Source organism: Rana temporaria, chromosome 11 (genome assembly GCF_905171775.1).
Source record: "Rana temporaria chromosome 11, aRanTem1.1, whole genome shotgun sequence".
NCBI lineage: Eukaryota > Metazoa > Chordata > Amphibia > Anura > Ranidae > Rana > Rana temporaria.
In genome coordinates this window covers 1,870,337-1,884,875 of record NC_053499.1, presented here as the reverse complement: position 1 = coordinate 1,884,875, position 14,539 = coordinate 1,870,337, and the positions used below count along the sequence as shown (strand labels likewise).

Here is a 14,539-nt window from a genome sequence, read left to right as displayed (position 1 = left end):
AGCCTGTGATTTAGATACATCGCTGAGTGATTGTCAGCCTGTGATTTAGATACATCGCTGAGTGTCAGCCTGTGATTTAGATACATCGCTGAGTGAGTGTCAGCCTGTGATTTAGATACATCGCTGAGTGAGTGTCAGCCTGTGATTTAGATACATCGCTGAGTGATTGTCAGCCTGTGATTTAGATACATCGCTGAGTGAGTGTCAGCCTGTGATTTAGATACATCGCTGAGTGTCAGCCTGTGATTTAGATACATCGCGTCGCAATTCTTCGCCTTCTCTGCGTGAAATTTTCTGGATGAAGTCGAATGCGTTTCGCGTTTTCGGACACAACAAAGGCGAGAGAACGCGTCGGCAGCGTGAAGTCTCGGCTTTTTCAGATTTGTGCCATTCGGATGAATTCAGCGGAAGATATGACCGCCTGGTAACCATGGCAACCCTCCACAACTAGGACACAGGCGCCCCCCTCCCCCCCGCTGGTGCCAAGCGGCCGGGGAAATCGATAGCCGCGCCGGTTGGTGGGGAGCGTCACCTCAACAGCATGTTTTTCACCTTCGTCCAATTATCACCCCCTCCCCCCCGCGTCACGTCTCTGTTGTTCACTATGAGTGTCCGAGATCACAAGTGTGACGCCATTGTTGTGGGCGGATGGGGGGGGGGGAGGGGGGAATAATCTCAGGAAATGTGTCCAGGTGTATTCAGCCAATCAGAATCCTCCACCAAATACATTGTAACAGTTTTTTTTTTTAGCTGGAGATAAAATACATGGAAATCAAGTCCCGCCTCTTACCAGCTCCGCCCCAGACCCCGCCCCCATCCAGAGAAACTCCGCCCAAAATGCCGTGAATGTACGTGAATCTACCCAACATTTAGTATGATTGTCAGCACCATCTAGTGGTCATAATGTGGAATTTTCCTGAAGTGCTCCTTTCTAATCAATGATAAACCTCCGACCTGGGAAAAGAAAAGAGACAATAATATTAAATTACACTCTAATGTCCCCTCCCCCCCCACAGTCACATCAGTCTCTGTACAGAGGAGCTTACACTCTAATGTCCCCTCCCCCCACAGTCACATCAGTCTCTGTACAGAGGAGCTTACACTCTAATGTCCCCTCCCCCCCCACATCACATCAGTCTCTGTACAGAGGAGCTTACACTCTAATGTCCCCTCCCCCCCACAGTCACATCAGTCTCTGTACAGAGGAGCTTACACTCTAATGTCCCCTCCCCCACATCACATCAGTCTCTGTACAGAGGAGCTTACACTCTAATGTCCCCTCCCCCCCACATCACATCAGTCTCTGTACAGAGGAGCTTACACTCTAATGTCCCATCCCCCCCCCCACAGTCACATCAGTCTCTGTACAGAGGAGCTTACACTCTAATGTCCCCTCCCCCACATCACATCAGTCTCTGTACAGAGGAGCTTACACTCTAATGTCCCCTCCCCCCCACAGTCACATCAGTCTCTGTACAGAGGAGCTTACACTCTAATGTCCCCTCCCCCCCACATCACATCAGTCTCTGTACAGAGGAGCTTACACTCTAATGTCCCCTCCCCCACAGTCACATCAGTCTCTGTACAGAGGAGCTTACACTCTAATGTCCCCTCCCCCACATTACATCAGTCTCTGTACAGAGGAGCTTACACTCTAATGTCCCCTCCCCCACATCACATCAGTCTCTGTACAGAGGAGCTTACACTCTAATGTCCCCTCCCCCCCACAGTCACATCAGTCTCTGTACAGAGGAGCTTACACTCTAATGTCCCCTCCCCCCCACATCACATCAGTCTCTGTACAGAGGAGCTTACACTCTAATGTCCCCTCCCCCCACAGTCACATCAGTCTCTGTACAGAGGAGCTTACACTCTAATGTCCCCCCCCCCCCCACATCACATCAGTCTCTGTACAGAGGAGCTTACACTCTAATGTCCCCTCCCCCACATCACATCAGTCTCTGTACAGAGGAGCTTACACTCTAATGTCCCCTCCCCCCACACATCACATCAGTCTCTGTACAGAGGAGCTTACACTCTAATGTCCCCTCCCCCCCACAGTCACATCACATCAGTCTCTGTACAGAGGAGCTTACACTCTAATGTCCCCTCCCCCCCACAGTCACATCAGTCTCTGTACAGAGGAGCTTACACTCTAATGTCCCCTCCCCCCCACAGTCACATCAGTCTCTGTACAGAGGAGCTTACACTAGTCTAATGTATCAGTTCTTGGCTCTGTGTGCAGTACTCGCTCTGTCCTCCAGGTGGCGGTGTAGCGCTCAGCTCCGGGCGGAGATATGAAGGACGGAACTGATGACGCTGAATTCCTGGTTCCGGGGACAGTATTGGGCTGTGCACAGGCGGACGGAAGTGGGGCGGAAGTTGAGCTGAGTCAGGTGACAGAGGATTGTGATGATGGCGGCGTTCCGGGGCAATGGGTTGGCGGTCTGTGCGGCGCTCCTCTTCCTGCTTCTGGTGACAGTCCGGTCCGAGGATAAAGATGACAAGGAGGGGAAGGTGAGAGTCCGACATATTCTACATCGGGGGACCGCCCATATTTTATAGACCCCTCCCTATATACCTTGAGACCCTCCCCATCTCAGTCCCCTCCCTATATACACTGAGCCCCCTCCCCCATACACTGAGCCCCCTCCCCCATCTTTGAGCCTCCTCCCCATCTAAGTCCCCTCCCTATATAGACTGAGATCCCTCCCCCATCTGAGTCCCCTCACTATACACTCTGAGCCCTCCCTATATACACTGAGGCCCCTCCCCCATGTCAGCCCCCTCCCTATATACACTGAGGCCCCTCCCCCATGTCAGCCCCCTCCCTATATACACTGAGGCCCCTCCCCCATGTCAGTCCCCTCCCTATATAGACTGAGACCCCTCCCTATATAGACTGAGACCCCTCCCCCATGTCGGTCCCCTCCCTATATACACTGAGACCCCTCCCCCATGTCAGTCCCCTCCCTATATACACTGAGACCCCTCCCCCATGTCAGTCCCTCCCTATATACTCTGAGACCCCTCCCCCATGTCAGCCCCTCCCTATATACTCTGAGACCCCTCCCCATGTCAGTCCCCTCCCTATATACACTGAGACCCCTCCCCCATGTCAGTCCCCTCCCTATATACACTGAGACCCCTCCCCCATGTCAGTCCCCTCCCTATATACACTGAGACCCCTCCCCTATCTGAGTCCCCTCCCTATATACACTGAGACCCCTCCCACATGTCAGTCCCCTCCCTATATACACTGAGACCCCTCCCCCATGTCAGTCCCCTCCCTATATACACTGAGACCCCTCCCCTATCTCAGAGTCCCCTCCCTATATACACTGAGACCCCTCCCCCATGTCAGTCCCCTCCCTATATACACTGAGACCCCTCCCCCATGTCAGTCCCCTCCCTATATACACTGAGACCCCTCCCCCATGTCAGTCCCCTCCCTATATACACTGAGACCCCTCCCCCATGTCGGTCCCCTCCCTATATACACTGAGACCCCTCCCCCATGTCGGTCCCCTCCCTATATACACTGAGACCCCTCCCCCATGTCAGCCCCTCCCTATATACACTGAGACCCCTCCCCCATGTCAGTCCCCTCCCTATATACACTGAGACCCCTCCCCCATGTCGGTCCCCTCCCTATATAGACTGAGACCCCTCCCCTATGTCGGTCCCCTCCCTATATACACTGAGACCCCTCCCCATGTCAGTCCCCTCCCTATATACACTGAGACCCCTCCCCCATGTCGGTCCCCTCCCTATATACTCTGAGACCCCTCCCCATGTCGGTCCCCTCCCTATATACTCTGAGACCCCTCCCCATGTCAGTCCCCTCCCTATATACTCTGAGACCCCTCCCCCATGTCAGTCCCCTCCCTATATACTCTGAGACCCCTCCCCATGTCAGTCCCCTCCCTATATACTCTGAGACCCCTCCCCCATGTCAGTCCCCTCCCTATATACTCTGAGACCCCTCCCCCATGTCAGTCCCCTCCCTATATACACTGAGACCCCTCCCCCATGTCAGTCCCCTCCCTATATACACTGAGACCCCTCCCCCATGTCGGTCCCCTCCCTATATACACTGAGACCCCTCCCCTATCTCAGAGTCCCCTCCCTATATACACTGAGACCCCTCCCCCATGTCAGTCCCCTCCCTATATACACTGAGACCCCTCCCCATGTCAGTCCCCTCCCTATATACACTGAGACCCCTCCCCCATGTCGGTCCCCTCCCTATATACACTGAGACCCCTCCCCCATGTCAGTCCCCTCCCTATCTACACTGAGACCCCTCCCCCATGTCAGTCCCCTCCCTATATACACTGAGACCCCTCCCACATGTCGGTCCCCTCCCTATATACACTGAGACCCCTCCCCCATGTCAGTCCCCTCCCTATATACACTGAGACCCCTCCCCCATGTCGGTCCCCTCCCTATATACACTGAGACCCCTCCCCCATGTCAGTCCCCTCCCTATATACACTGAGACCCCTCCCCCATGTCAGTCCCCTCCCTATATACACTGAGACCCCTCCCCCATGTCAGTCCCCTCCCTATATACACTGAGACCCCTCCCCAATCTCTGAGTCACCTCCCTATATACACTGAGACCCCTCCCCCATGTCAGCCCCCTCCCTATATACACTGAGACCCCTCCCCCATGTCAGCCCCCTCCCTATATACACTGAGACCCCTCCCCCATGTCAGCCCCCTCCCTATATACACTGAGACCCCTCCCCCATGTCAGCCCCCTCCCTATATACACTGAGACCCCTCCCCCATCTCTGAGTCCCCTCCCTATATATAATGTACAAGTCTCCAAAAAACATTCCTGCAAAATTTGCAGAGGCGGGATCATTTCTCAGAATGGCTCCGCCTTTTTTTTATCATAATGCCATCCCGGAGCTCCACCCAGTGACTTCCCCTCCTCACTGTGATGTCAGAACGTCGGATTATTGTGCGGAAAATCTTCCTCTTCTCTGTATTTCAGAAAAACGAAGACGTGCGATGCAAATGTATCTGTCCCCCATACAAGGACAAACCGGGGAAGATCTACAACACCAACACCACCCAGAAAGACTGGTGAGTGGAGGAGGGGCAAGGAGATTGGCGGGAAGGGTTGGCGGAGGGCGCTGGGGGATTGACGGGGAGCGGTGGGGGATTGGCGAGGAGAGGTGAGGGAGCGGCGAGGAGAGGTGAGGGAGCGGTGGAGGGTTGGCGGGGGTCGGTGGAGGGGAGTGGAGGGTTGGCGAGGAGTGGCGGGGGTCGGTGGAGGGTTGGCGGGGTCTGTGGAGGGTTGGCGAGGAGCGGTGGAGGGTTGGCGGGGGTCGTGGAGGGGAATGGCAGGGTCGGTGGAGGGTTGTCGGTGGAGGGTTGGCGGGGTCGGTGGAGGCTTGGCGGGGGTTGGTGGAGGGTTGGTGGGGTCGGTGGAGGAGTGGCGGGGGTCGATGGAGGGTTTTGCGGGGGTCGGTGTAGGGTTGGCGAGGAATGGCGGGGGTCGGTGAGGAGTGGCGGGGGTCAGAGGAGTGGCAGGGGTTGGTGGAGGATTGACGGGGGTCAGTGGAGGGTTGGCAGGGAGTGGTGTGGGCCGGAGGAGGGTTGGCGGGGTCGGTGAAGGAGTGGCGGGGGTTGGTGGAGGATTGACGGGGGTCGGTGGAGGGTTGGCAGGGAGTGGCGAGGGACGGTGGAGGAGTGGCGGTGGTCGGTGGAGGAGTGGCGGTGGTCGGTGGAGGGTTTTGCAGGGGTTGGTGAGTAATGGCGAGGGTCGGTGGCGGTGGTTGGTGAGGAGTGGCGGGGTCGGAGGAGTGGCGGGGGTCGGTGGAGGGTTGGCAGGGAGTGGCGAGGGTCGGTGGAGGATTTGCGAGGGTTGGTGGAGGAGTGGCGGTGGTCGGTGGAGGGTTTTGCGGGGGTTGGTGAGTAATGGCGAGGGTCGGTGGCGGTGGTTGGTGGAGGAGTGGCGGGGGTTGGTGAGGAGTGGCGGGGGTCGGAGGAGTGGCGGGGGTCGGTGGAGGGTTGGCAGGGAGTGGCGAGGGTCGGTGGAGGATTGGCGAGGGTCGGTGGAGGAGTGGCGGTGGTCGGTGGAGGGTTTTGCGGGGGTTGGTGAGTAATGGCGAGTGGCGGTGGTTGGAGGAGGAGTGGCGGGGGTTGGTGAGGAGTGGCGGGGGTCGGAGGAGTGGCGGGGTCGGTGGAGGGTTGGTGAGGAGTGGTGGAGTTTTGGGGGGGCTGGCTACCGAGGGTCGGTGGGGTGTTGGCAGGGGTCGGTGAAGGGTTGGCAGGGGTCGGTGGAGGGTTTTGCGGGGGTTGGTGAGTAATGGCGAGGGTCGGTGGCGGTGGTTGGTGGAGGAGTGGCGGGGGTTGGTGAGGAGTGGCGGGGGTCGGAGGAGTGGCGGGGGTCGGTGGAGGGTTGGCAGGGAGTGGCGAGGGTCGGTGGAGGATTGGCGAGGGTCGGTGGAGGAGTGGCGGTGGTCGGTGGAGGGTTTTGCGGGGGTTGGTGAGTAATGGCGAGTGGCGGTGGTTGGAGGAGGAGTGGCGGGGGTTGGTGAGGAGTGGCGGGGGTCGGAGGAGTGGCGGGGTCGGTGGAGGGTTGGTGAGGAGTGGTGGAGCTTTGGGGGGGCTGGCTACCGAGGGTCGGTGGGGTGTTGGCAGGGGTCGGTGGAGGGTTGGCAGGGGTCGGTGGTGGAGGGTTGGCAGGGAGTGGCGGGGGTCAGTGGAGGGTTGGCGAGGATTGGGGGGGGGGGGGGTCGGTGGAGGTTTGGCGAGGAGTGGTGGGGGTCGGTGGAGAGTTGGCGTGGAGGGTTGGCGAGGAGTGGGGGGGGGCGGTGGAGGTTTGGCGAGGAGTGGTGGAGCGTTGGGGGGGGGGGTTGGCGAGGGTCGTGGCGGGTTGGTGAGGAGCGGTGGGGGATTGGCGAGGAGTGGTTGGGGGGGGGGGGGGTCGCTGGCTGGCTTTCGAGGGTCGGTGGAGTGTTGCCATAACATTTGACTCTCCTCTCCCCTCCAGTGATTGCCTCCATGTGGTCACCCCCATGCCGGTCCCCGGTGCGGACGTGGAGGCGTACTGCCTGCGCTGTGAGTGCAAATATGAAGAGCGGAGCTCCATCACTATTAAGGTTGGTGTCGGGGGATGGTGTGGCATCTTCTATATTTAACCCCTTTTTGGGCCGCCATATTTCTGTCTCCCCGCCCACTTGTCTCCCCGCCCACTTGTCTCCCCGCCCACTTGTCTCCCCGCCCACTTGTCTCCCCGCCCACTTGTCTCCCCGCCCACTTGTCTCCCCACCAGTCTCCTCCCCTTTTGTGTTTCTGTCAGAATCTGTGGTACACAGGAGATAACATGAGATCTTCTGCCCCCTGCAGGTGACGATTATCATCTACCTGTCCATCCTGGGCCTCCTCCTCCTCTACATGGTGTACCTGACCATGGTGGAGCCCATGCTGAAGAGGCGTCTGTTCGGACATTCTCAGCTCATACAGAACGATGACGATGTCGGGGTAAGTAGTGTGAATTCCTTCACCTATTGTTGAACTTTCCATCCATTGAGGGACACAGAGACAGGCGGGTTATACTGCCACCTTCAGGTAGGGTGGGACACCGGCAAACAGACGTTGTAAACCAGCTTCAGTCTGACCCCTCCTTTTCCCAGCATGCCTCAGTCTGACCCCTCCTTTTCCCAGCATGCCTCAGTCTGACCCCTCCTTTTCCCAGCATGCCTCAGTCTGACCCCTCCTTTTCCCAGCATGCCTCAGTCTGACCCCTCCTTTTCCCAGCATGCCTCAGTCTGACCCCTCCTTTTCCCAGCATGCCTCAGTCTGACCCCTCCTTTTCCCAGCATGCCTCAGTCTGACCCCTCCTTTTCCCAGCATGCCTCAGTCTGACCCCTCCTTTTCCCAGCATGCCTCAGTCTGACCCCTCCTTTTCCCAGCATTCCTCAGTCTGACCCCTCCTTTTCCCAGCATTCCTCAGTCTGACCCCTCCTTTTCCCAGCATGCCTCAGTCTGACCCCCTCCCTTTCCCAGCATGCCTCAGTCTGACCCCCTCCCTTTCCCAGCATGCCTCAGTCTGACCCCCTCCCTTTCCCAGCATGCCTCAGTCTGACCCCTCCTTTTCCCAGCATGCCTCAGTTTATTACCAGTGTCCTATGAGGTTGGGTGTCCTTTCTTCAGCTCCGGTGATGGAACCTTCCCTGCCCGGGGAACCTTCCCGCTGTCCCCTCCTATAGGAGACGTTCTTCTAGGCAGGTGAGAGGCGTCTGTAGATAAAAATAAGCTCTACAGCTTTGGGTGACGTTGGATAATGCCCTTGTTATAGGTCTAGGCCATTGAAGTAGCGCCGGAAGCCCAGCCCAAAAACTCCCAGAGATCTCATCATCCCGCCCTGCCTTGTTGCTAGGGCGTTGCTAAGACGCTTCCAACCATTACTGATCACACCCCACGATCCCAAGAGTGAGCTCTCATTGGATAATGCCCTATTTATAATTGTAGGCCATTTTTTGTACCACCCGAAGCCTAGCCAAAAAAAAAAAAACTCCCAAGGGTGGCATCATCCGGCCCTGCCTTGTTACCAGGACGTTACTAAGACACTCCGAGCCATCACTGCTCATCCCCGTTATCCCATAGCGAGCTCTGATTGGATAATGCCCTTGTTATAGGTACCGTATTTATCGTGGTATAACGCGCTCCCGCGTATACCGCGCACCCCTAAAGTGACCCCCAATCCTGTGTAAAAAAAGTAATTTTTGTACTTGCAGTTTTGGTGTCTTGCGCGGCGTCCATCGGCGGCCTCTTCGGGTCCGGCGTCCTTCTGCGGCTTCGGGTGTCCTTCTGCGGCTTCGGGTGTTTTTCTGCGGCGGGTCCGGTGTCCTCTTCGGCGGGTCCGGCGTCCTTCTGCAGCGTCCTCGCGTCCTCCCCGCTCGTTTCCCACGCCGAGTTTTGAATACTGCGCCAGCACATACCGAGCGCAGTACACTCGGGCAGGCTCGGCAACTGTCGCGCTCACGTCCTGTACGTCCAGGACGTGACCGCGGAAGAAGCAGAGACTGGCCGACTATACCCGAGCGTACTGCGCTCGGTATATGTCGGCGCAGTATTCAAAACTCGGTGCAGGTATCGGCGTATATCGCGCACCCACGATTTTGCCCTGATTTTCAGGATATTATCCAATGAAAGCTCGCTCCCGTCATAGTGTTGGAGAGCAATAATGGCTGGCGGTGTCTTGGCAACGCCCTAGCAACAAGGCAGGACATGATGATGCCATCTCTGGGAGTTTTTCGGCTAGTCTTCTGGAGGAACCTAAATGGCCTGCACCTATAACAAGGATATTATCCAATGGGAGCTCGCTCTTGGGATAGTGGGTGTGATCAGTAATGACTGGGAGTGTCTTAGCAACGCCCCAGCAACAAGGCAGGACAGAATGAGGCCATCTCTGGGAGTTTTTCGGCTATACTTTGGGAGGAGCCTAAATGGCCTACACCTATAACAAGAATATTATCCAATGAGAGCTGGCCCCTATCATGGTGATGGAGAGCAATAATGACTGGGAGTGTCTTAGCAACGCCCTAGCAACAAGGCAGGACAGAACGAGGCCATCTCTGGGAGTATTTCAGCTAGACTTTGGGAGGAGCCTAAATGGCCTACACCTATAACAAGGACTTTATCCAATGAGAGCTGGCCCCTATCATGGTGATGGAGAGCAATAATGTCTGGGAGTGTCTTAGCAACGCCCTAGCAACAAGGCAGGACAGAACGAGGCCATCTCTGGGAGTTTTTCGGCTGGACTTTGGGAGGAGCCTAAATGTCGTACACCTATAATAAAGATAATATCCAACTTCAGTCAAAACCGCACAGTTTGTTTTCATCTACAGGATCCTCTTACCTGCCTAGGCTTTTTTTTTAGGTGACGGGGAACTAACCCTTCGCCACCCGGCCATGAAAAAATTAAAAGGCTCAGTGGCGGGGAAGGAGGAGGAGGGGCCGAACCTCTGGTGAATGAGGACCGAAGGAGTGGGGGACAGGCACCTGTCAAAGATAGGTGCCCCCCCCCCCCCCCACCTTCAAACGTGGCACCGGAGGGGGAGGAGACAGATGAGCGGAGCTTCTCCTATTGGGTGGCACTCCACTTTAAATGGCAGTTAGATTTGGCTGGTGTGGGGGGGGGGGCATTCCTAGGCACATGCTGGAGATCTCTCATGCCCCCCCCCCCCCCCCATCTGGTGTTTACAAAGCAATGCCATTGAATTCCTGTTGATAAAATTAAAAACCGGTAATCTGATCCGCTTTATCGGAAAAGCTCCGCCACCTGCCGCTTGTTGTGTAAACTCCGAGTGACAATGGAGGAGAGACGCCGCCGCCGCCGCCGCGCCGCCCATCTCCACTGATACAGAGATAAAACGGTAGGAAATACCGTCTGACTGGCTCGTGTGTCCGCACAGCTTTCATTTCTGACAAGTGTTTGGGGCGCAGGCACCACTGGGGGGGGCCACAGAGGGGGGGTGAGAGGGCTGCATGGGGCCCACAATACACGTGTATGACAGGCCGGCTGTATAAGTGATGATAGGTGGTGGGTGCGGCGGTGCATGCTGAGACCTGTAGTTCCTCGGTGACGCGTCTGAAGGTACGGCGCAGGTCCGGGCGCCACGCCCTCCGCAGGTGCCGCCGAGACAATACAAAACCTTTCCGTGTGTTTACAGTCATTTGTCACCCGGGTCCTCGCCCCGCACGCCGCTGCCTGGTAACCCCTTCATGGCTTTCTGTGCCGGAGGAGAGCGCCCTTCAGGAAAAATAGAAGAAGATTAAACTTGAAATCCTAATTATTGGCTCCCCCCCCCCCTATTTACTGTGCTCAGCCCCCCATTACCGTCCTCGGAGGGGCCCCCCTAATTACTATCCTCTGCCCCCCCTTTACATTACTGTCCTCAACTCCCTATTACTGTGCTCAGCCTCTCTCCCCCTCACATTACCCTCCTCAGCCCCCCCCATTACCCCCCCCCCCCAATTACTATTCTCTGCCCCCCCCCCTTCACATTACTGTCCTCAACCCCCTCATTACTGTGCTCTGCCCCCCCCTTCACATTACTGTCCTCTGCCCCCCCTTCACATTACTGTCCTCTGCCCCCCCCCTTCACATTACTGTCCTCTGCCCCCCCCCTTCACATTACTGTCCTCTGCCCCCCCTTCACATTACCATTACTGTCCACAGCCCCCCCCCCTTCACATTACTGTCCACAGCCCCCCCCTTCACATTACTGTCCTCTGCCCCCCCCCCCCTTCACATTACTGTTCTCTGCCCCCCTTCACTTTACCCCCCACAGCTGGGCCTACTTTGCACAGACAGGGTGGAGGGTGGGAGCTGCAAACTAGTGATTGGTTGCTAGGACTGCCCTGCATTCTTGCAACCAATAACCTGTTTGTTAACTCGGCAGCCCCTCCCCTCTAACCACAGCTGTCCCGCCTCCCGCTGTCGCCTCTTTGAGAATGGCGGCTGCTGGGCAGAGTGGCTCCTCAGGATCACTGCGGTCTGGATGGGACATTTTACTCGGATCCGGATGTGGACCGCGGTCCGCCATTTAGTAATGATTGGTCTAGTCCTTTCCTCCCTAGCCTGACTGGCCCCGCCCCTTTTATTCATTTGATCTTCAGTTCTTCCAATCACGGAGGGGTCAGCATCACTTGTGGGCGTTACCTATGCAAATACTAAAGGAGGTTTTATCCGTTAGAACAGAATTTGATTGACTTGAGACTTGCGCTTTTCTCTGCACTAACCTCCCTTGTGTTCTCCTCCCCTCCCCCCCCCCTCTCAGCAGGACCACCAGCCCTTCGCCAACGCCCACGACGTCCTCGCGCGATCCAGGAGCCGCGCCAACGTGTTAAACAAAGTGGAGTACGCCCAGCAGCGCTGGAAGCTGCAAGTCCAAGAACAGCGCAAGTCCGTGTTCGACCGCCATGTTGTTCTGAGCTAAAGAAGACGCCACATCCGCCGCCGTTCTGATCTCCCCCCCCCCGGTTTCTCCTCCCCCGCGCGTTGTGTCCCTCCCACTCGAAGGGAGGGGGCGGGCGTTCCTATGGACATTTTCTGGACTCCATCCTGCCAAAGCTCCCTGCGATGGCGTTGTATATACGCGGAGTTCTCATAGAAAGGGTTAATATATTCTCGTCTCGCCGCGCCGCGGATGTAATTATTGTACTTTGCGCTTGTTTTTGATTTTTCGCTTTGTGATGCCGACATCTTTTGTGAATTAATTGGTCTCCCGCGGGTGAGCTGGCTTCATGAAAACGAGGAAATAAAAAGTTGCAAACCGTTTTCTGCTACAAGACTGGAAAGGACCGACGCGTTTCTGTAATGCATTCCTTTTGTACGAAACGCGTAAGGCTAGCTGTCTGAGGTTTTTTTTTTTTTGCTTCATTGGCCCCCCTTCCTTGTTGTGACCCCGACATCTTCATTAAAGGACTTGGGGGTGCCACTTTGGGTTCGTATCTGCTCGGCTGCCCATTGGCTCTCTGACCGCCTCCCACAGGCTCCTCCCACGATACAGCTTTTCCTGTTTCCTAATTGCCCCCCCCCCCCCCAATGGATGAGCTGGTAATTTCATGAAACAAGGAAAGAAAGTTGGAAACGGGTTTCTGATATATTGTATTATAAAACTGGAAAAGACCGAGACGCCGGGCTACGCGTTTCTGTAATGTGTTGCTTTTGTAAGAAACGCGTAGCTGCTCTGAGTTTTAATAAATAATGGGCTGTGGTACATGACGGGGGGTCTTAGTTTGTTGCCACCAAAGGTTTAACTACTTAATGGCTGCCAACTGAGCCCTTATGGGTTCCCAGTGTTCCCAGATGTCTTTGCAAACTACAGAACCCCTCCCCCCATGTTATGGAGGTAAACTAAAATGCCCCGCCCCCAAACACCTATCCTGACTCCCCTGTGTAAGAAAGATCTATATACTTGCCTATTCTCAGCCCGCTCATGTGATCTCTCCGGTGTCAGACAGCGGCGGCTGCAGGGGAGAAATGAGAGTGCTGAGAATTTCAGAAGCAGTGGTCCCTTCTCTCCCCTGCAGCAGCTGCTGACTGATACAGGGGGGAGCCAGATCATGAGACTGGGCTGGAAAATAGGCTAGTATGTACATCTCACCTATTCTCAGCCGGCTCATGCGATCTCCCTGGTGTCAGGTGCAGGGGAGAAGAGAGGGCTAACAGCTGGGAATTCCAGAAGTGGTGCCCCCTCCTCTCCCCTGCAGCAGCTGCTGACTGATACAGGGGGGGAGTCGGATCATGAGACCGAGCTAAAAAAAACAGGCAAGTATGTACATCTCGCCTATTCTCAGCCCGCTCGTGTGATCTCCCCGGTGTCAGCTAGCAGCGGCTGCAGGGGAGAAGAGCGAGTGATAATAGCTGAGAATTCCAGAAGCGGTGATATCACCCATCGGCTCCTATGTACCATCTGCTTCTTTTTTTGTTGGTGCTCCCCTGCAGCTGCTGCTGACTTACACGGGGGGGGGGGGGGGTTGGGGCAGATCATGAGGCCGGGCTAAAAAACAGACAAGTATGTACATCTCTCCTATTCTCAGCCCGCTCATGTGATCTCCCAGTGGCAGCTGCAGGGGAGAAGAGAGCGCTAACAGCTGAGAATGTCAGCAGTGGCAATGTCACCCATAGGCTCCTATGTATTTTTTTTTTTTTTTGGTGCTCCCTCCTCTCCCCTGCAGCTGCTGCTGACTGACACAGAGGGAGCCAGATCATGAGACCGGGCTGAGAATAAGTATGTACACCTTACACAGGGGAGTCGGCATGGGTGTTAGGAGGGGGAGGGGACAATTATTAAGACTAGTAAGGTTCAGACTGGAATTCTACTTTGAGGGGGGAGGGGGGTCTGTAGTCTTGTCGTGGAGTAACAACGCTTCCCACCAAACAGTTGGGTGAATGAGCGTTGTCACCCTAGGACAGGAAGTGGGTCACTGGCAGGCCAGCAAGGGGTTAAATTCCTCCATCATTAATATATAGGGTATACCAGTGTTTCTCAACTCCAGTCCTCGGGGCGCACCAACAGGTCATGTTTTCAGGATTTCCCTCAGATGAAACTGCTGTGGTAATTACTAAGGCAGTGAAACTGATAAAATCACCTGTGCACAATAATGGAAAGCCTGAAAACAAGACCTGTTGGTGCGCCCCGAGGACTGGAGTTGAGAAACACTGGGGTATACAATAGACGTGTTCTCAAGCTCCTCCCCCTTCCTTCTAGGGCCGGGACAAGGGGTGGGCAGGAGGGGGGCGGTTGCCCCCGGAGCAGTATATGGAGAATGCAGGTTCCCTGGCTCCAGTGTTCTGAGGGGTTTTCCTTCCATCCTCTATTGAGTCTGTTTGGCCCCTCCCCCCACTGCTCTTATTAGCTTGGGAGGGGGAGGGGCGGTCCTCATTACTTTCTATTTATAGATGAACACGTAGAGAGATCGATTGCCGGAGAGTGATCGGTGCCCCGGGAGCCGCACATCACGTCCAAGCCTGCTGTGTGATCGTGAATGGAAGTCTCAGCCTGGA

The 14,539-nt window shown here is 56.0% G+C and overlaps 1 protein-coding gene across 2 annotated transcripts; it reads left to right on the top strand.

Moving 5' to 3' along the window:
- The first annotated feature begins 2,325 nt into the window (after positions 1 to 2,325).
- TMEM9B (TMEM9 domain family member B) lies at positions 2,326 to 12,754 on the top strand. 2 transcript variants are annotated; one of them, XM_040327880.1, is made up of 5 exons: positions 2,326 to 2,517; positions 5,006 to 5,097; positions 7,013 to 7,121; positions 7,369 to 7,503; positions 11,811 to 12,754. In XM_040327880.1, the coding sequence occupies exons 1-5, from the start codon at positions 2,413 to 2,415 to the stop codon at positions 11,964 to 11,966; spliced, it is 597 nt and encodes a 198-aa protein (XP_040183814.1). In that variant the 5' UTR covers positions 2,326 to 2,412; the 3' UTR covers positions 11,967 to 12,754. The 2 variants fall into 2 exon arrangements, with proteins under 2 accessions (XP_040183814.1, XP_040183813.1); XM_040327879.1 differs by having other exon boundaries at positions 11,808 to 12,754.
- The last annotated feature ends 1,785 nt before the right edge of the window (positions 12,755 to 14,539 follow it).